Here is a 22,580-nt window from a genome sequence, read left to right on the forward strand (position 1 = left end):
CTATTACAGTTTCTTTTTGTCCCTCTTTTTGTGGTACACCCTGTATGTCCCTTGAACTGTTTCCCTCACATCTGATTCAGTAATTACCTCTGTCGTTTCCTACCTGTAGCAATCACTGTCAGAATGTGTGCACATTGTGTTGTATGTACCACATGGTTGAAGAATCAAAAGGAGTTTAACACAAGACCAATGTGAGATTATTGTTCATTTCTATTGCAGGTCATTCACACGGGGGTGGGATGTCCCATTCCCATGGCAACAAGCGCAAGAGTAACCACGACCCTGACCCTGACGAGTCCAAGTCTCTGGTGGTCAGTTACAATCAAACACACGGTGAGAACTCAACTGAGTTTTACTTTTGGTGTGCTGCTTCCTCCAAGTTCCTGCCATTGCTCAGTGTTGGGCTTTTAGAAACAGTCGAACCTGTTTATAAGGGCCCTCCAAACAACAGACCAAAAGTCTTCACTATAGACATGTGTTAAATTCTCTACGGAAATGTTTATTATTTATGGGGGAAAACTTGTCGAGGGGTTGTTTGGTTGATCAGTTGCAATGAACAGGTGGTCGTTATCAAGAGGTTTGACTGTAATTACTAGGGTCTTTATATAGATGTTAGATGAAACTTTTTTTCTTTGTTTTCAGCCTTCTCTGTTGGTGCTGTTCACGTCCACCCCCATGCCCCACCAAAAAATAATAAACAAATGATTAAAAAAATGAATAGATAAATATGAAATAAACTGAAAAGATAAGACTGTACTGCTGTGAAGTGATTGCAACACATCAATAGCTACATGGGTGAAAGTAGCCCGTCAATTGACTGAAATCCGTCAATCTGAAAATAAGTCTGACGGAAATTCCGTCAATCCGCAATTTTTATTTAAATTTTTTTTTATTTATTTATTTTTTTTTTTTTAAATTTTTAAGCGGAACGCGTTTTTGAACTGCTATGCGGTAAACCCCGTAGGTGAGGTTTCTTCGCTTTCGGATTCGCTCTGCATCACGATAAAAAAAAAGTTCTCGCGTTTTGGCAGGCATTACGAAGTGGTGACACGATTTCTGCGACAAAGATACCGGTTTTGACGGAAAACGCATGGACAGATCTTATTGATGCTGGTCTAGCCAACAAATGGCGATGGGACTGGTTGGAGTTCATGAAACTAAAACTGTGTGTGATAAGTTTGGTGCTTGAAACTCAAGTGCTTTTCCTTGAGAACTTTGCACTATAAGAGATGCTACTGCTTAGTTGCTACTTTGTGCAGTGCTACATCATGCTGTTTGCATGTGTGACATTCTGTTTCATCATTTATTTCAATGCCTGTCTGGCAATGTTTGCTTCTTATAATTAAATATTTCGAACTTTTATTTCAGTTGTTCAGTTGTTCAGTTTCTATTTCATTTAGTAATTGGCTGTTGTCAATGTTAATTGTTATCAATTGTGTCGTTGTGTTGGAAGATGCAAGTGTGAAAAGATACAAAAGAAAAATGATTACTTCTGTGAATTGTTTTGATTTTGTTTACCCTTTTTACCATATCATTAGAATCTGAAGGTATTTTTTTGACCTGCATGATAGTGACAAAAAGTGTATTTTTTTGCCAGGAAAGGCCACAAAATCACAATGTATAATGCAAAAATTCGTTTTCGGCCGGGGGGCGTTGCCCCCCTGGACCCCCTAACGGGGCCCTGCCCCGTACCCCGCCAGGGCCTGGACGGCCCCTGGACCCCTGCCTCAAAAAATTTTCAGTCAATTTGATTTTCATAGGTTTCACCCATGTAGCTACTCAGAGAGATGTCCCTTGAGCTGTTTCCCTGGCATCAGTAATTACCCATAGCACTCGCTGTCAGTGTCAGAACTTGTGCACACTGTGTTGTATGGATCTCATGTTGAAGAGACAAAACAAGTTTTAACACCCAGACTAATGATTCTTGTGAGCTCAAGTCAAAGCTGAATTTCATTTCTATTGCAGGTCATTCACACAGGGGTGGGGGATCCCATTCCCATGGCAGCAAGAGTGACATTAACCTTGACGAGTCCAAGTCTCTGGTGGTCACTCAGAATCCAGACGAATCCCAAGGACCAACGGTTATCATGGAGATATCAACCAGCGCCAGGGCCAAGGCTGGTAAGTTTCCTTTTGAGGGATCTGTCTTTGGTGTACAACTGACCACAAGATTCTATCGAGGTACAGTGGAACCCCCCTTTTAAAAAACAAAACAATTTAAGGCCCCCCCCCCCCCCATCTTTTTTTTCAACATTTAGTCACCCCCCCTTTTTTTTTTAAACATTTAGTCAAGTTTTGACTAAATGTTTTAACATAGAGGGGGAATCGAGATGATGGTCGTGGTTTGTGTGTGTATAGAGTGATTCCGAGAAAACTACTAGACCGATCTTCATGAAACTTCACATGTGAGTTCCTGGGTATGATATCCCCAGACAGTTTTTTTCCGTTTTTGGATAGATGCATTTGATGACGTCATATCCGGCTTTTAGTGAAAGTTGAGGCAGCACTGTCACCCCCCTCATTTTTCAACCAAATTGATTGAAATTTTGGTCAAGCAATCTTCGACGAAGTCCGGACTATGGGATTGCATTTCAGCTCGTAAGCTTAAAAATTAGTTAATTAGTTTGCTCATTAAAGTTGTCATTAAAATCGAATTTTCAGAAGCCGATTGAAAATTGATAGCATAGTATTCCTCGTCTTCTCCTGAATTCAAACATATCATAGATATGTCGTGTTTACTTTAAACATGAGCTCAGAATGAAAGGAAATAGGTTCAGTACGTACATGTACTACGCGGTCGCATGCTTGGCGGAGACGAGCGTGACCCCGGGATGGGTTAGCCGAGACTATCTAAATACAGTCTTGGCTACGACTGGGTTCTCGTGTTGATCTTTTAGTTTGATACCGACTGACTAAATGTTTTTTATATCGCTTGACGTGGCTTGTTAAGACCTGTTTTTCTCACATTTGTGGAGGTCTTTAAAGGCGGGTTCCACTGTACCCAACATAAAAGAATTTGATCTACAAAAGTCAAATGCTGGCCTGCTAAAAGACAACAGACAAGGAAAACTGACCACCCTGTCTTCTTGCAGGCCAACATTTGACCTTTGGCGGTCAATTCAAAGCTTCAGTTACTAATTACATTCTGCTCTCATTGATCAATATAGCTAATGGGGCCGAAATCTTTCCCCATTGCACTTGAAATCACCAATATAAACATATAAAAAGGTTTCAGTGGGATATGTTCATTGATTGGGATGCCAGTGGGGTAATTACACACGTCTAGCTTGTCGTACTATTTGTTACTTTGGCACAAAAAAAAGAGAAAAATTTGTTTTCGATGACAAGGCCAAACAAAATTTAAAGGTCGATGGGTTGATTTTTTGATTGAATTTTGTTTTTTACTTGCATCAGTGTATGTGTCTTTTTATTGGTTGGAAATTGAGCGAGCAGTGCCCAGAGGAGTAACTTTCCTTGCAAAGTTTGCAAAATTGAATTTTGTCCTTTTTGATAAAATTATTTGTTGAAGGGTCAAAAAAAGTTCTAGGGTCAGGTGGAAAAAATAAGGAACTGTTTTATTTTTCTTGGGGGGCGGGGGGCTTACATGATTTCATGGCATGGTAAACACTGAACAGTTTAGAAGTACTGTTGAAATCCACATAACTGTGGTTTTGTGTGTGTTGGTGACAGTATCCTCAGCCCAGATGAACATGCGGGGTGTGTTTCTGCACGTCTTGGGCGACGCCCTGGGCTCTGTGGTGGTCATCATCAGCTCCCTCATCATCTGGAAGGCCGAGGGGCGCTGGCGCTTCTACGTTGACCCTGCTATGAGGTCAGTCCATCTTTGCCGTTATACTGGCGGGGAAATAGCTCAGTCGGTAGCGGCTCTGGCTTCAAAACAATTTGATCCCAACGTTCGGCGAGGCATTTATTTCCCAGAGTCAACTTTGTGCAGACTCTCTTCTGTGTCTGAACACCCATGTGTGCATGCATGCGCACGATAAAGATCCCAAGTTCTCAGCGAAAGTCTCAGGGCTTGAAAACACGAATACACGCATGCAGTAAAAAAGAAGAAAAAAACATTGAGTAGAGCCGTACTGTATGGCAGCTCGCTTTCCCAAGTGAGAAAGCCCGAATTTCCATGAGGGTAACCTCACAGGACTATATGAAATCTTATCCTCATCCTTAGATTGTCAGGCATGGGAATTGTCCGCCGAACAGCGGATTTCCGCCGAATTTTTTTTTTGTTCCGCCGAAAAAGCAAAAGTGTTTGCCAAAAAAATAAAGGGGGAGGCAGACAAAAAAAGCACCGGTTACTTTTGCCTTTGCGCAAAAGCCCGCGAAAACTTTCCGTACTTTGTTCCCAGCACTGCTACCGCCCGCCTCAGTTACTTGAACTTTTATGTTTGAAAGTAAACCAGATTGCACAGATTGTGTTACAAGTTACATTTTCCTGTTTGTCTCAACAGATCAATTTTTTAACAAATTTAAACCATATAATACATGTATATATATTTTTTCTTCAAAAAAGCAAAAATTGGTACTAAAAACTCTGATTCTAAAAACAGAATTTAATGGCAAACTTGGAGCTCAGATGACACCAGATTGCACCATCTGGGTTCTTTGGAGAACATTTTTTCCGGGGGGGGCATGCCCCCAGACCCCCCTAGTAAAGCTAGGCGCTTCGCGCCGTCGACTTGACGCTTCGCGTCTTCAGTTCAAAATGTTCCGCCTTTTTTACAATTTTCAATTCCCATGCCTGATTGTGCTTGTGTGAAAATATTGAAAGTTAGGAACGAAACTCTCTATCTCTCTCTCTCTCTCGCTTGTGCATATGCACGCATGTGTGTGCATATATACATACACACTTGTTAGTTGAAGCCGGTATAATGTTATACATGTAGCTTGTAATTTACTGAAACAAAGTTTGTTTTTTCCAATTAAATTACATATTCCTACTCCGAATCACATGTAGCATTGACACAATCGGAGATGCTAGGTTCTGAAAAGGCTAACCGTCTAAGGGAAGCAACCCCAACCACAAAAAGTGTAAACGTAGCCATGGTAATGACCATACACCCGGGGAGTTACCTCCCATCGTGCATGCCACGTCACTACCGCTACTGAACACGTGGTTCATATCATTCGACCTTACAGCTTTCGAGGGAGCAGGTTGTTGTATTTTTGGGCTCCCCTGTGGCTGCGCTGTTTGGTGTTGTTTTGACACCCACCGGCCACGTTACCGTCTATCTTGCCTCCTGCTTCGTAGTTGGTGAGCTCTTTCCATTTTGGTCATTATTTTGACAGGAAATTTGTTGTAGTTGCTGATTTTCGTCCGTGTTTGGACCTGTGATATTTCAGTGACTACTGTTGGCCGCCTTTTTTGTTGTCAGCATGAGTTGACAGATTTTTGTGGCTAGGCCGATGTATTTGGAGGTAAACGTAATTTTACCTTCTTACTTGCTTGCTGCTTTGTTTAGTTGGTAAGCTTGTTCCTTCTTGTCTTTAGTTTGACAGGAATTTATCTATAGTTGCTGACTTTTTGTCCGTTTGGACTCCTAAATGCGTTTCAGTAACTTATCTTGTGGCCGCCACTTTCGGTTGCTCAGCTTTCCTGACAGCTTATTTATGTGGCTAGGCCTATGTTATGGTGAGGTTCTCCTTACTTTACCTGCGTTTTTGCCTTCTGCTTTGTTAGTTGGTAAGCCATTTCATATTTCGTCATTACTTTGACAGGAATTTTTGTTATTGCTTAATTTTCGTCCGTTTTGGACTTCTAAATTTTGTCCAGTAACTTATCGCTTGGCCGCCATTTTGTGTATCAGCGTCGCTGACAGTGGTTTACTTGGCTAGGCTTTAGCAGGTATCTACCAGTCCGTAGGACTTGTCGTGGTTTCGGATTTAACATGTTTGTTATGTTTTGTTCGTTACTCTTTCTGCCTCGAACAAACACTTTGTGGGGCAGTCATATACTGTTGTACGTCCTGTTTCTTCTCCTCGCCTTCTCTGCCGTTAGCAGATCAGGTGTTGCAGGTGTCTGCGTTATCTTTGTGAAGAAATTTTCGCGTTCCAAGCCTGCGTCTTCCGTTGGCCCGCTGTCTGTGGGCGACGTCACCTTGTTGGCTTCTTTGACGCTTCCGGCTGAGACGTTGTCTAGGGCGGATGTTTTGCTTCTTCGTCTTCTACCGCTGTGGTTGGCGATTCAAGTAAGTCGAGCTGGTCCACAGGCCCTCGTGAGGCCGTCGGACAGTCCCTGCTGGGACACAGCTCTTTTCGGCGGGTTCACGACCCGCAAACCCCTGTTCAGTCGCACCCTGGCTTCACTGAAGACCATTGTGTGGCTGAGCAATGGCGGCAGTTGGTTCCGGCTACTTCTCCGACGTACGCACCCGCTGGGGTCGTTTCCGGAGTTGTCTAGCCGTTTCCGACTGCTGCGCTTCCGGCACTCGCCGGAAGCATAGGTCCCCCGATGTACGCACCCGCTGTGGTCGTTTCCGGGGTTGACCAGGTCCCCCGATGTGCGCACCCGCTGTGGTCGTTTCCGGGGTTGACCGGACGTTGCCCCCCGGGCATTCGTCCTCTGTTCAGTCGCACCCTGGTTTCCTCGAAGACCATTGTGTGGCGGAGCAGTGGCGGTAGCCGTTTCCGGCGCTGCGCTTCCGGCACTCGCTGGAAGCATAGGTCCTCTGACGTACGCACCCGCTGTGGTCGTTTCCGGGGTTGACCGGACGTTGCCCCCCGGGCATTCGTCCTCTGTTCAGTCACACCCTGGCTTCCTCGAAGACCATTGTGTGGCGGAGCAATGGCGGTAGCCGTTTCTGGCGCTGCGCTTCCGGCACTCGCTGGAAGCATAGGTCCTCTGACGTACGCACCCGCTGTGGTCGTTTCCGGGGTTGACCGGACGTTGCCTTTAGGGCATTCGGGCTTCCGGCCTCCGTCCTCGCATTCGGCGCTTCCGCTTTTCGCGGTCTCGTCTGGTGCTTTCCGGCTCCGCCCGGATTTACTGCTCCTTTCGCTTCCACTTCCTCCCGGATGTCGGTAGCTGAGGAGCAACGCCAGCCCTTCGGGCAGGTGTTGTCTCAGCTCTGGCCGATGTAGTCAGCGTTTCAACCTTCGGTTGTCGCGTCGACTGCCGTTCCGGTTCCTGCGGCTGCAGACTTGCCGTCTTCTCTCTCTTAGCCTGGTCGAGGCATGAGTTAGGACGACGTCGGGGGGGACGGATTTCCGGTTTTCCGGTTATGCCGTTTCACCGGCCTTCCACCAGTACGTGGACTTCGGTTTTTTCGCCGGTTGTGTCGGACATTCAGTCTGTCGTCAGCGATTCCACACGTGCTGGTTATTGGGAAAAAGGCTTAACGCTGTCCTCTAAGCTGCGGCAGAGGTCACGTCGAAGGTTTTCCCGGGCGGGGCTTCGGCCTCCTACACTTCCTGTCTGGAAGCATAGGTTCTCCATCACAAGCGCACGTAGTGGCTTGTCTGGGGTTGATCGAGGACTGGCCTACGGGCGTTCGGGTTCCGGCCCCAGTCCTCTTCTGGTCTGTCTCACTCTTGTTCCGTCGTGGGCATTTGTGTTTCACAGGGGCGGCAGCCGTTGTCGGCGTGGTGTTTCCGGTTTTACTGGAAGCATAAGTCCTCCATTTCAAGTACACGTTGCGGTTTTGACTGGAGTTGACAGAGGACTGGCCTAAGGGCGTTTGGGCTTCTGGCCTCAGTCTACTCTATGCAACTTTCGCTTCCGTTTTTTGCGGTTTTGTCTGCTGCATTTCCGGCTCTGTTCGGATACACTTCTCCTCTTCCTGACACTCCTTCGGAGGTCGGTGGGTGAGGAACAGCGGCTGGCCTACGGGCATTTAGGCTTTTAGCCTCAGCCGGGGCAGTCTTCACTTTACCTGTTGGGTGTTGCGTTTACTGCCTATTCAGTTCGGGTGGCCCTGGACGTTTCCCCTATTCACGACCGTCAGTAGGGGGATAAGTCAGGTCTTTTTCCGGTTGGATGGTTTTCCGGTTTCCGGTCATCTCATTCATCAGTTTACCACCAGCAACTGTGACTTCGGTTTGCGTTCGTAGCTGAGCTATTCTGGTTCTCAGTCTTTAGTCAGCAATCGAACACGTTCTGGATTTCCGTCGAAGCTCAAGCTTCGGCTCAGGATTTCCCTTGGGTGCATCGACATTGGTGGCTTCCTTGTTGGTTGACTTTGTTGTCGATGTCGGACTTCCGTTCCGTGAAGATAGGATGTTTTTCTACTTCCGGTTCCTTAGTCACCTTTTGTAGGTACCACGGTTTGCAGGTTTTGGCTAGGCCATCTCCTCCCGAAGGTGGTATCTCTAGTGTTTTGGTTCTGCCGCTGTTTCTACTATGGTTCAGTTCCGGAACATGCTCAGCCTTGGCTGGCTTCGGCTACACGGGCTTCACCTTTTGTTCCTTCTTGCTTATTCAGCCTTTGGAACTTGCCTCCTTTCTCTACTCTGTTGGCCAGCCCTTGCTAGGGTGAGCATGGAGCAGATGAGGCTGCCCTTCCTTCTCTACGCTCGTACGGCGGGTGTCGGAGGGACTCGTTTCTTTCGCATTTTCAGTTCCCTGAACAGCAAAGAGAGTCGCTTAAACTTTGCCTGCAGTAGAGATTCAGTCGAGTAGAGATCACCAGGTCTCTGACTGCTTTACAAGGGTTGAAGGAAGGTAAGGCTAGCATACTCAGAAACATGCTTAGCAGAAGCATGCTCATTCCTCTGGTTAAGCTAAGCTGGCAGCCAATAGGCAGCCTTGGCCGGGCAACAGCCATTCCACGTTGCGGCGATGGTGGTTGTTGCCTTCCCGTTTCTTGTGGCTTGTGGGGTTCTCTGGCTTCAGGTTACCCCTGTTTGGCCACAAACGTTCGGACTTTGGTCCTTGTTGTCTTTCATCGAGTCGGACTCTGTCTTTCTCTAGTGATCAGACGCGTTCTGGTGTTTCATCCAAACTTAAGGTACACTTGAGTTGGCCTCGGAAGTAACATTCAGGTTTTCCTGAGGGGGCATTGTCTTGGACAATGGATGTTTGAGGAGTTGTTCTTTGTGGCTTTCCTCCTCTCTCTCAGGTTTTGGCTACTCTTCTCCTTCGGGCAGAGGTTTAGCTAAGGTTCGGTTCCTGTGACTTCAGTCTTGGGCCTTTCCTCTCTTCTTCTTCATCTTAGTATGAGGCGAGTCAGGATGACGTCTGTTGGGTCGGGTTTCCTTACAGTCGCCCGGCTACAAAAGGCAACTTTGTCTAGGGCGGTTGTCCGTTTTTCTCCGCGTTGGACTCTGTCTTCAGACAGGGACAGACGCGCTCTGGGTTTCTGGCCAAACTCAGGTAGGCTCTTGATTTGGCTAGGAAGTTAACTGCCTGTTTTTTCCCCGAGAACTCTGGTTTCGGGAGTCTTATGGCTGGCTGGCTTCACGGTTTACGTTTACCAGTCTTGGTTTTCTGCTTTCGGTTTTTGATTCACTCTCGATTACCTTCAAGCAGACTGTTTTGGGAACATTCTGGCTTTTAGCCATTTTGTTTATGGTTGCCAGTCACATCGGTTTTTGACCACCGTGGGTCCTCACTTCCGGTAGCTTACGCACAGTCGTAAGTGGCTGCTGTCGGGTGCTACCTCTCTCCCTGCGTTCGCAGGGACTGGTAGGGGATAACTGGCGACCTTCTATTTGTGAGTTTTCTCTTCGAGGTGGACTCTGGTACTTAGTGCTTGGATGTCTCTCTCTCGCTCTTTCGTGGGGATTGGTCACTCTTATTTTGAGCTGACTTCTTTCTCACAAGCCTTTTGGGCTTTTCTACATCCCAAGGTTTGCAGACTTTGGCATGGTTGTCTTAAGGTCACCGCGGGGGTTCGTCCTTCTCAGTTGAGGGGACAACCTTACGCACGGATCTTCTCAGGACATTAGCATTTCCTTCCAATAAAAGGGGGGGGGGGAAGCTTGTCTTTCCCTTGGCTCGCCAGGGTTATTAATCCAAGGCTTGGGTCTATTCCTGTGCTGTTTTTTACGGCTAGGAGATTGGAAGAACTGCTGAGCACAGCTTTCTGGATCTCTGAGGTTGTCTCTTTCGCTTTTCGCCTGAGATTCTTCTCGGCTGTCAATCAGGACTTTCCCTTGGTTCCCTCACTGCCTGTTGGCAATGGGCCAGCCCTGGCAAGGGCTTTTGAGTGGGTTAGATTTTCTTTCCCACTGGGACCGCCCTGATTCTTTGGCAGCGGTCCAGGTTTTTGGCAAGGTTTTTGAGTGAGTTAGATTTTTCTTTCCCACCGCCTTGTTTTTGTAATCTGCTACATGTGATTCGGAGTAGGAATATGTAATTTAATCGAAAATTTTATTGTAAATTTTCATTTAATAAATATACCTACCCGAATCACATAGTATATTCCCTCCCGCCAACCCCGCTTTTGATTTGGAGAATTTATTCTTTAGGTCGAATGATATGAACCACGTGTTCAGTAGCGGTAGTGACGTGGCATGCACGATGGGAGGTAACTCCCCGGGTGTATGGTCATTACCATGGCTACGTTTACACTTTTTGTGGTTGGGGTTGCTTCCCTTAGACGGTTAGCCTTTTCAGAACCTAGCATCTCCGATTGTGTCAATGCTACATGTGATTCGGGTAGGTATATTTATTAAATGAAAATTTACAATAAAATTTTCGATTTCAGCATTGCCATGGTCATCCTTATCCTCTCCACTACCATTCCACTATGTGAGTATTTGTTGGAGAAAAGAATGCTCACAGTTGGTAACACACCCAGTCAGTACAGACACATGCATGAATACACAGATAAATAAAGAACAAGTCGCGTAAGGCGAAATTACTACATTTAGTCAAGCTGTGGAACTCACAGAATGAAACTGAACGTAGTCCGCCGCTAGTGCAAAAGGCAGTGAAAGTGACGAGCCTGTTTGGCGCGGTAGCGATTGCGCTGTGCTTCATAGCACGCTTTACTGTACCTCTCTTCGTTATAACTTTCTGAGCGTGTTTTTAATCCAAACATATCATATCTATATGTTTTTGGAATCAGGAACCGACAAGGAATAAGATGAAATAGTTTTTAAAACGATTTCGGAAATTTAATTTTGATCATAATTTTTATATTTTTAATTTTCAGAGCTTGTTTTTAATCCAAATATAACATATGTATATGTTTTTGGAATCAGGAACCGACAAGGAATAAGATGAAATAGTTTTTAAAACGATTTCGGAAATTTAATTTTGATCATAATTAATTTTTTTTTAATTTTCAGAGATTGTTTTTAATCCAAATATAACATATGTATATGTTTTTGGAATCAGAAAATGACGAAGAATAAGATGAAATTGTTTTTGGATCGTTTAATAAAAAAATAATTTTAATTACAAGTTTCCGATTTTTAATGACCAAACTCACTCATTAGTTTTTAAGTCACCAAGCTGAAATGCAATACCAAACCCCGGGCTTCGTCGAAGATTGCTTTGCCAAAATTTCAATCAATTTGATTGAAAAATGAGGGTGTGACAGTGCCGCCTCAACTTTTACAAAAAGCCGGATATGACGTCATCAAAGGTATTTATCGAAAAAAAGAAAAAAACGTCCGGGGATATTCCGTTGTCGTCTGTCATATGAGCGTTGATGCGTTGAGCTGTCGTTATGCGCCATACATGGCCCAGCTCATCCGGCTTCAGCATGTTTTTATATCGGAGTGGTCCTTCTCCTAGACTGGTGGCTTTACAGGGCTGTCGAGTCCAGTCTACCCGGCTATTTGGCCATAGCTGGCTGGTTTGTTTATCTGAGGTGACCTTCCCCAGGGCTAGAACTTAAGATGCGGCTCTTGATCGCATGATGCTCCTGTCTTGGAGACCTGGGGTATTTCTTGAGTGTAACAGTGCCACCTGTTACCCCGCCCCATCCTGTTGGAAGCACCGCCAGTTGGTCCGCGACTGCTTATTCGTCCTGGCAAGCCTGGCTTATTTCGCAGCCAACCTCCATATCTGAAGGCCATCACACTATCCGCCACCTGTGAACGCGCCTGGTTGGGGGTGGTCGCCCCTACTGTCCCAGGGTCCGGGGATATCATACCCAGGAACTCTCATGTCAAATTTCATAAAGATCGGCCCAGTAGTTTAGTCTGAAATTGCTCTACACACACACACACACAGACAGACAGACAGACAGACAGACACACATACACCACGACCCTCGTCTCGATTCCCCCCTCTATGTTAAAACATTTAGTCAAAACTTGACTAAATGTAAAAAAGGGGAGGGGTGTGATGGTTAAGAATGACTTGTACGAATATTGGTCAAAACAAGACAAGACTCAATCTAAAATACTTTAAAGAAATCCATTTTTTATGATGTGCATTTAATTTTCAACAATCAAGTGTCTCTTTTTAGCCATTTTTATCTCTTATTGAATACAGAGGAAATAATACTACTATAACCTGTAAGTTTATATCTACAGTGGTCCCTCTCTATAATGACTTTGAAAATGTAACCGAAATTCGGTCGTTATATGGAGGGGTTGTAACATGGAGGATTGGTTTATGTCCGGGTCCGTCAATGATCAGGAATGACATTGGTGTTTTGATTGATGCCACCCACAAAGGAATGTTATTCTTTCCTTAAAACGGTTATGGTAAACAGTTTTCTATTCAATTATTTACCCACACATAGTTGTCTTGCTTGTTTAATGAAGCCCCGTAACTACTCGTGGATTAAGGGTCTGCAAATTAAAACACGCTGAGGTCGAACGAAAGTATGCGGTCCCAAAGCATGCACATCGATCTCGATACCAGATTCTAATCATAGTCATGCAGAGATTTGGTTAAAAACAAAGAAGTGTCCCAAATGCTTGTTTCAAAAACTTGTTAGACTTTGCAGACGTTAAGAACCGCGGCAGTGTGTTGAAACTGATGTAAAATGGTAGCGAAAAGCGTCAGTTTTCACGATAAAACTTTGACTCGCTCATTCACGGGACATAACTTCACTCTCGACTGTCCACAGTGTTGAGCAATTTAGTAGGAGATTACACTACTGACACCTTCAAACTTCACTGCCTGAGGAGAGTTTGATTCAAACGAACGCGTGGTTCTATATCGCGTCACTCGGTCACGGATCGGGGGGGGGAGGGAACAGTTACAGATTTCGAAACCATGTTCGTCAGCCATTGTTTTTAGCAAGACGGACCACATGTGCACGAGCTTCGCTGACGTACATCGCAAAATGTCATGACGTCACCACAACTTTCGGTTTTGGTTCGATCTGCGGATTACTTTCATGACGTTTCTGTAACTTTGCCTGTTTATAAGGTAGGAATTCCTGCACAGTTCTTTGCAAAATGAAGCAGATATCTGGCAACTGACCTTTATCTAGTCAAAATAAAGTAATGACCTGGATTAGAAATGAAAAACCATGGCTTCAGCCGTTTGCGTGCCGAAGTGATGTTGTACATGTACAGGATTTCAACACGTGTTTGTGTCCGTATTGCGTACTGACTCGACTGGAGATACAAGTTAGAGTAAACCAAACCCGTGATAATTTTGGGAAAAGTCGTTATAAGTCCACGTATGAACGGTCGTATGTCGTATCGGAGAGGTGGGCGTAATATGGAGGTGAGAAATACTAAGACAAAGAAGGAAAAAAAATCCATCGGAGAAAAGTCGGTCGTAATATTGAGGGACCCGTAAAAGAGAGGGGTCGTAAAGGGAGGTACCACTGTATTGCACTGGAACCCCACTTTTAAGCCTTGCAATTGATGACAAATCTCCATTGTAGTAACTGTTGTTTTCACATGGCTTGATTTTGTTGCAGTAAAACAGAGCTCCATGATTTTGCTTCAGACAACTCCAAATTTCCTGGATCAGAATCAACTTATTGCAAAACTGAATGGGGTAGGGATTCGTGCTTTTGTAATACTAATAGACAATGTTTTGCAATTACTCTGTCAGGATTTCCAAGCGTTGTTGAAGAGTTGCGCCATGCTTTAGGGTGACTATCAATAACAGGTGATCAACCTGCTAAAACCAGCATTGCAGCGATTAACTGACTCCAATGTGTATTTTATGCAGTGTCAGCTCAATATGATGCCTTTTTCATTCGAAAATCTGCACATCAGAGCCACGATTTTCTGGCGATGGCCTGCAGTGATTGCTAAGCATGTGTGTTTCCCAAACTCTTAACTTTAACTGGTGGACCACGTGTTATTGTTTGTCACCCTGAAGCGGGGTGCAACTCTTCCATATCGCTTGAAAATCTTGACGAATAATTATGGAAAATGTCTGTTGTCGTGTTGTGGTTACAAAAGACATATGGTAAAACTCCTAAGTTGAAGCTTCAGGAATGCATGTAACACTTTGCCAATGGCTACCACATGATTTGTTTTGGAAATTGCATCTGCCAAGCAATGGAAAGTATCAACAATTTAAAAAAAACTTTAGCGTACATGTTTTAAAATTGGTTCCAGAGCATGATAATAAAATGCATTTCTCTTGGGCAGAATCATGCTTTTACATTGCTTATGTCTTAGTTAGTATTCTTTCTGTAAAGTTTTCATTAAATTACATATGTTACCCAACTCACATAGATAGCAATAACTTCGTTTGGTTGCTAAGACATTGAAGCACTCTTACATGGTAACATGGGGAGATAACTCTAAAACAAAAGCCACCAGCCATATAAGGCATGATCCGTGGTAGTTATCTCCCCTACCGGTGCCCGCGCATGCGCAGGCCGTATACCGGTAATACCCATTCCTTTTTCTTCAACGCACGGAGCAAGACGTGCTGTAGTACTCTGGCTTTGATCTAAAGCTATTGGTCTTCACGGCGGTGACTGACCATCGAATCTTGGTAACGCTGTTGTTGGTTCATCTCTACTTCAAGTATTGGGTGAGAGCTTTCATTTTTATTACCGAGACGCGTTTGTTTTAACTTTTGGAGTGTGTTGCAACTTGTATTTTGGTTCAGTTTTGTCATACAAAATGGCGGACTAACCTTAAGATTTAGAGAGTGAGTGAAAACTCGGAGTTCGACCAGCCAAGCTTGCTCTCCCAGTTCTCAGTCAGGCAATGCAACCAATTTAAAGTTAAGGTAGCTACTACCACTGCGTCTCGTACTCAGAAAATTTTCACTGAGCGATAACGTTTCTGTTTACGTTTTCAACCCGGCGAATGATGAATTGTGTTACGGTTTCGATTGACAAACCTACCTCGTCTGTTGCGGCTTCTTTCTATAAAGTTCAAGCGCCTAGCGCTGTTTTAGCTTTGACTAAAGCCGGTTTGCTGGCGATATTATCGTCTTTTTAAACAGAGGTGCATGTTTTGATCTCGTCGGAAAGGGCAAATAGCCTCGCGTGCTGCTCTGCCCCTTCCTTCGGGTGTTGTAAATGTTCATTCGCTTGTGCGGGTTTGTTTCGAACCGACTGCGACGGTCACGTCCGCTGGCGTGGTCGCAGATCCAACGACGGTGTTGGATATGTCGGACTCATCTTTAGACAAGTTTTTGTCTGAGTCTAGGACATCAGCACTTTCGGGTGTTCTTGGCGAAGTACGCAAACCTTTGACGTCGGTTTCCGTCTCGGCGGAATTGCACACTGACAGTAAGGGTTTTTCCACAGACCAACCTGGCTCCGTTTTCACGGTCCTGGGCATGGGATGTGAAGGGCATGTGTCTGCTGGTTCCGCCCCCTCAATTCCAGTCGGGGTGGCTGCTGGCAGACAGGTTACAGGATCTTCCGGTTCCAATTTATTGGGGCTGGTCGATGCTCATGCTAGTCAGTCCTCTGCTGGTTCCGCCCCCTCAATCTCAGTCGGGGTGGCTTCCGGTGGCAGGAGAGGATCCTCTGCTGGTTCCGCCCCCTCAATTCCAGTCGGGGCGGCTTCCGGTGGCAGGAGAGGTTTGACTTCCGCCGTTAGCACTTCGCTGCTGGCGGGAGTCATTCATCAGCCTGTGGCTTCCGGTTCCGCTGTTGCGGCTTCCGCTAGCCTGTCTCAGGCTACATCCGCTTCCTTTCCCAGCCTTTCCGCTGGCATTGGACAGCCGGATGGTGGTTCAATCCACGAGTTTCCGGTTTTCGGAAATTTTTCACAACCGTTTCTGGTTTCGGCTCAAGTTGCCTTACCGGATGCCGGTTCCGCTGGACATCCCTCAGATGATCGTTATGATGCTTCTGTTGGGGATGAACAGGATATGGAGGAAGAAGCATCAGATGCAGATGAGGAAGCTTCTCGCCGACTTCCGGCTAAGCTACATCATTTGTTGGCTTTGGCAGCAGAGGTTACTGCACACTGCTTCACGGAAGGGGTGTTTGCGGCAACCACTTCCGCTGCTCCTCCTCCATCAGCTTTTGCTGATTTCGTTTCTTATCAGAAACGGGCTGAGAACTTCAAGTTTTTAGAGTCACCTGATGTGGCTTATCAACTTGCTAAAGTTTATCTGAGCGATGTTCCTCTTCCGCTGCTATCGGCTCATGGGGACGCTCCTGCAAGAGGCTCAGCCCTGGCTTGCTGCTCTTGGTCGTGCGGCTCATCATTCTGTGACCAACAACCGGAAGCTTCGTCTAGCTAGCACTGGCAGACCTTTGTTGTCTTCCTTTGCCATGGCATTAGCCAAGATGGCTTCGGCGGCTATCGCTTCCGGTAGCAGGATGGTTTTGCCTTTCGCCGTTAACACTTTGGTGTTGGCAGTCGGCAATCATCAGCCTTTGGCTTCCGGTTCCGCTTTTGCGGCTTCCTCTGCCTTTCCACGAGCTGCATCCGCTTCCTCTCCCAGCTTTGTGGCTGGCATAAGGCAGGTGGATGGTACATCCGTTCGCGGAGTTCTGGCTTCCGGAAATTTGTTTTCCCCAACCTTTCCGGTTTCGGCAAATGTTGCCTTGCCAGGATCGGTGTCCGGTTCTCATATCCTTTCAACAATCGTTGGGATTTCACTGAACAGGAAGCTGCCATCGTTTTGGCACTAGCAGCAGAGGTTAATATGCACTGTTTCCCTGAGGGGTTAGCAGTAGCATAGTTATCTGCTTTACTTCACCATCGGCTTTGGCTGATTTTGCTCCTTCTCAGGAACAATCTGCGAACTTTAAGTTTTAGAGTCTTTCGTGGCTTTTTCAACTTATAAAAGTTTTCTCACACGATGTTTTGCCCCACTTCTGCCTTTTACGGCATCATATGGGGAAGGCTCCTGCTTCAGGTTTGCTGTGGCTTGCGTCACATTCAGCTGATTTGAGCCTTATTGCAGGAAATTTTCGAACTTTAAGTTCTGAGATCCTCCCTTGGGGGCATTTGAACTTGTGGAAGTGTTTTCATATGATTTTCCTTTGCCTCCACTTCCTAGTGGGCAGCGAGGCGGCGTTGCTTTCGCTTGCGTCACCCGCGCAAGTAACGCATCACTCGCTGAGCGCTTTCCGTAGGCCTCGGTTACACCAGGCCTAAGAACTTAGTGTATTCTTTTCTTCTTAATACGGAACCGCTCCCGGCTACACCGGGCTTGACGATCATTCATCTTTATGTTCATAGCAAGGAGGAACTGTCTTTTTCAAGATCATGATCTCCTGGCTGTGAAAGATTGTGGCCGCACTTCTTTCTTTATCGTCTTTGAACAAGTCTTTGAATTGTTCTTTTCCTTGTGCGGTTACGTACTCACGGGATGCCTTTGTGTCTGTTGGGACACATTTACAAAGGATCTAACTTTGCTGTTTACCGGAGAGAAGTCCTCGGCCGACAGTATTGTTCTGTCGGTGAAATTTTATTCTCTTCCTTGCTTGAGGGTTCTCTTCGAATCCTCTTCTGTGCACGCAGACTCTTCTCTAACAAAGAGAAACTCACAGCAAAATAAAAGCCCACGGCAGGCCTGGCTTTTCTTATCTAGAAAAGCACTAATCTGGCTGTTCTCAGCTTTGCCTTTTACCTTCTCAGCATGGCGTTTTGCCAAATACCCATCACTTTATCCCCTCGGGGCGATTCAGAGGTCGGGTTTGTTTATCTTCTTCCCGGCATGGCGCTTTGCCAATTACCCACCGCAATTTAGGGTCGGGTTCAGTGGGCAAACAATAGCATGTTGTTATTCTTACTATTGACAGTTCTGTCAACTGGAGTCTTAGTGCTTGTCATCACTCTGCTTTCAGCCTTTGTGTGCTACCACAGCGGCTGGAAGGGGATTAGGTCCTTTCTTGGGTCACATACAAAGATCGTGCCGATGTTTACTCCCTCCTTTGGTACACAAAATAGATCGTAAGTGGCTACTTTTATGTTGATTCTAAGCAATCAAACAAAGAGCTGGATCATGTTAGTGTCTTTTCTCGACTGGTTCTCAGACACAACCAATAATTGGATTCTCACACCATTGCTCATGCAAGGCTTTTCCATTGATTCTCTCTCCATCAGCGAAGCAGTTTTTTTTTCTGTTTTCTGTGGAATTGTTTCCCCTTGTCAGGGGAGAACATGTGTTAATTCAATCAGGCAACACCTCAGTGGCCTTTTTTAAAAGGGGGGGGGGGGGGGGGCATCTCGCTTCCCATCGCTGCCACATCGAGCATGCGAGATTTTGATGTGGTGTTTCCACCACGAGATCTTATTAGCAGCGAAGTACCTTTCTGAGAGGTTTTATGTCTTGGCAGACTCTCTAAGTCAGTCTAACAAGTATGTCCACACGGACTGGGCTCTATCTCTTTACGCGCTTCTACTCCTTCTGGTGATTTTGAAGAAGCCACTGATAGAAGTTTTTTGCCTCTCGGTACTATCTCCTTCTGCTAAATGTTCGTCTCACCGTTCCCGGATATACTCTCGATTTTACTCGGGGCGGCCTGTCGGTCGCACATTATGGGCCCATTTTTCATTGGTTGTCAGCCCTTAAGACCCTTAAAGCTGGCAAGAGGGCGCTGTTTTTTACACTCGATCCACACGGGTGTCTACTGTACGGGAATCATTGAGACGCTCAGGGGCTTCTGCCTCAACTCTGGATTTGGTCTAAAGATCCCATAAGGGTTCAGCGGCTTAGTTTCCATGTCACATTGTCTGGCTTGGAACAAATGGCGTAATATTAACGGAAAGAACTCCATTTCTCTCCGTTCATTGCAGGTGGCGTACCACCTATTCGGGCTTTCTGAATTTTCCCCACGTCTCTGTTTTAAGACGTTACGCGATATCAGTTGCACTGAAACAGCTAGGTCGGAGAAAAAAAAAAGGAAAAAAAAAAATTTCACTTGGGCTCGTTATAGCCATCGTGGCTAAAGGAGCCTCCCTTTGGTTGGCTGAAAACAAATCTCCAGTCCCGACTTGGGATTTGCTCCTAGTTTTCGAGCTTTTGAGATCGGATTGTTTAATCCTTGACAAAATTAGCCTTATTAATCTAAACACGAGAAGCGGTCATACTTACTCTAGTAGCTTCTGAGAGAAGCGGGAGTATAGGTGCATTTTCTATCTGGTTTTGCTATAGTCATCTCTTTGGAGAAAGACTGATCTATAGCGCTTAGGTTTGATTCAAATTTCTGGCAAATAATCAGAAACCTGAGGAACCAGCTCTGATAATACAATTCAATCCACGTGCAATAGTTTGGCTCTGTTAGAGCCATTTTAGCCTATTGAACATTTCGAGTTTTAAATATATTTCTAACTCGCACTGATCTGTTTAGATCATCAGAATAAAGGCTTTTGTTTATTTCCATCAACTCTTGTAGAGGCAATGACTTAGCGAAGTCAGCCTTAGCTAGATGGTCTGCTACATTGATTAGGCAGGCCTACAGTGGTGGCAAGAAAGGGGGGGGGGGCAGTCAGTCCTCCCTCTTCAGGCAGCACGGACTCAAGAAGTCAGAGTGTGGGCCTCTTCTTTACCTGTTCTCAAGTCTTAGAGACTTACATAAGTCTTGAATGTAGCTCATTGAACATGCAAGAACGTAGTCATGAGCTTCTATCTGCGGGATATTTTAAGTACCCGCTTTTATAGTACACATCTACTAGACATCAGAAGATGCCTTTTTGTATGTTTTCCTACGGGACATATCTGTTCCCGGCAGTACAGAGCTTTCGGTCCGTCAGCTATTGTAGCTGCAGGCCAGATACTGGCAAGATGTTAATTTGTGAGTAAATTTTACCCACCACCTAGATTAGCAATCTGCTATCTATGTGAGTTGTGTAAGAATATGTAATTTAATATAAAATTTCAAAAATAAATTTTCATTTAATTAATATACTTACCAACTCACATATCGAATTCCCTCCCAGCCATCCCCGCAATTTGTATAAAGGGATATGGGTTTCAGAACGGAATGAGTATTACCGGTATACGGCCTGCGCATGCGCGGGCACCGGTAGGGGAGATAACTACCACGGATCATGCCTTATATGGCAGGTGGCTTTTGTTTTAGAGTTATCTCCCCATGTTACCATGTAAGAGTGCTTCAATGTCTTAGCAACCAAACGAAGTTATTGCTATCTATGTGAGTTGGTAAGTATATTAATTAAATGAAAATTTATTTTTGAAATTTTATATTAAATTACATATGTTACCCAACTCACATATAGCAATTAAACCTAGTTCAGTGCTGGTAACGCTGTACGTGTCCACTTGGTAACAAGGGAGACAACTCTAAAAAAGAGTGACCAATACCCATACTGGTATCAAGGACAGACCAATACTGAGTCTGTCTTCCGTATGCGTGCGCATACGCCGCCATTTGTAGTCATTCCTACCTCAGCGCTCAGTCAAGTTGGTCGCTATTTTGTACGCTCTGGCTGTTTTGCAGCCGTTGTCACTTAGTCTTTTGACACCCCCCGCGGGTTAGGGGGAGTCCCATATTGGTTGGGACGAGAAAGAATTTACCCGATGCTACCCAGCATGTCGTAAGAGGCGACTAACGGTTCTATTTCTCCCTTTACCCTTGTTAAGTGTTTCTTGTATAGAATATAGTCAATGTTTGTAAAGATTTTAGTCAAGCAGTATGTAAGAAATGTTTAGTCCTTTGTACTGGAAACTTGCATTCTCCCAGTAAGGTCCTATATACCTCTGGGGAACGTCAGAAGACCTGAAAGCGACGTTCCAGTTCACGACAGCAGCGGAACTACGACCCTAGACACAACCGTCGAACGCAGAAGAAGAAGAAGAAGGTCCTATATTATACTACGTTGCAAGCCCCTGGAGCAATTTTTTGATTAGTGCTTTTGTGAACAAGAAACAATTAACAAGTGGCTCTATCCCATCTCCCCCCTTTCCCCTATCCCATCTCCCCCCTTTCCACGTCGCGATATAACCCTTCGTGGTTGAAAATGACGTTAAACACCAAATAAAGAAAGAATTAGTCTTTTGACTTTGTTACATTCCTCTTGATTTTCTACTCTTCGTTTTGACTTCGCTACTATGTTGAGGTGAGATATTTCCTTGTCTTTTCATGATTTTGGAGGCGTTTTTGGCCACAATTTAAACTTGTAAAATTTTTTCACAATTTTTTTCTTGAGTCTTTTTGTCATGGCTGATAATACCAGGAAGAGGCAAACCCCTAAACAGGTGGCTGCTGAGTCCTCTTCTTCCAAGAAAGCGCCTAGGAAATCTAAACAAACCGGCCAGGCTGTTGTTTCTGTTTTAGAACCGACCTCCAAGAAATGTATTGATGTATTGCACGCCGTGGATCGTGTAACTCTGCATTTGCGCCACCGCAACTTTTTATCGCTTCACGCCGACGAAGAGGCAAGCTGCGAGGTAGGTCTCTCGAATGATAAATTAAATTGTTAGAATGCTAGGCACTCAGCATGTTCTCAAGTGTTGCATTTCACATACTTATATCCTTAGCTATATTTCTGTTTATATTTTTTGATGCTTTGATGGCCCTGGTGATCGTGACGATCTGTTTTTCTTCTCGTTTCCCCATGTTTTGGGCATATTTTCAGTTTCTGCGTCAAATGCAACAAAACGGAGATTACTGGTTATGCTTGGACATGTTCACTGATAACTTTAATGTTTTATGAATCTCCACGTGTAGTTTCTCTGTATATAGTTCCATATATACTTTGCAAGAAGCAGATAAAAACAGAGTGTCAACAACTCTCTGTAATTCGCCACCGCATCAATTCAATGTTGGATGTAACTCGCCACCGCATTTTTTGTTATTCGCCACCGCACTACGCAAATTGTTATTTTCAAACGCATCAACATCGTGGAGGCATTTATACCTTTATTTTTGTCACAAAACTGACAGCAATTGATAGGAGCATTTTAACTTTAGTGCTGCAAGTTTTAAACTCAGGGGCGTGGCGTGATCTTGCCTATGCAAAGGATTTAAAGGCACCATGCATGAGTTGACAAATCAAACTGTAGTATTTCTTCTTCTTCTTCTTCTTCTTCTTCTTCTTCTTCTTCTTCTTCTTCTTCTTCTGTATGAAAAGTATGCTTATCTGTACTTGAGTGTATAACCCACATGTACTGGAACGCTCTTGTTAAAAACATTGTGGGGCCAAATACCACATAATTCTAAAATTCTTAAGCTTCGTTGGTGTTTATGTGTGTGAAATAATTCTAAAATTCAGTCATTCCTATTACCAGCGACAACACAAAAACTCATCAGTTTGACGCTGGAAGAGAAAAGAACGCCTCTGACAGACGTGACGTTTTT

The 22,580-nt window shown here is 45.0% G+C and overlaps 1 protein-coding gene across 4 annotated transcripts in view; it reads left to right on the forward strand.

Moving 5' to 3' along the window:
- Positions 1 to 22,580, forward strand: part of LOC138971087 (uncharacterized) — a 46,673-nt gene that overhangs the window by 12,944 nt on the left and 11,149 nt on the right. For all 4 annotated transcript variants that reach the window (XM_070343690.1, XM_070343687.1, XM_070343689.1 and 1 more), the window contains exons 5-9: positions 220 to 333; positions 1,966 to 2,121; positions 3,691 to 3,832; positions 10,665 to 10,708; positions 13,797 to 13,876. In XM_070343690.1, coding sequence (XP_070199791.1) covers positions 220 to 333; positions 1,966 to 2,121; positions 3,691 to 3,832; positions 10,665 to 10,708; positions 13,797 to 13,876 — 536 coding nt within the window. The remainder of the gene's footprint in view (positions 1 to 219; positions 334 to 1,965; positions 2,122 to 3,690; positions 3,833 to 10,664; positions 10,709 to 13,796; positions 13,877 to 22,580) is intronic.

This window comes from Littorina saxatilis, linkage group LG7 (assembly GCF_037325665.1).
Source record: "Littorina saxatilis isolate snail1 linkage group LG7, US_GU_Lsax_2.0, whole genome shotgun sequence".
NCBI lineage: Eukaryota > Metazoa > Mollusca > Gastropoda > Littorinimorpha > Littorinidae > Littorina > Littorina saxatilis.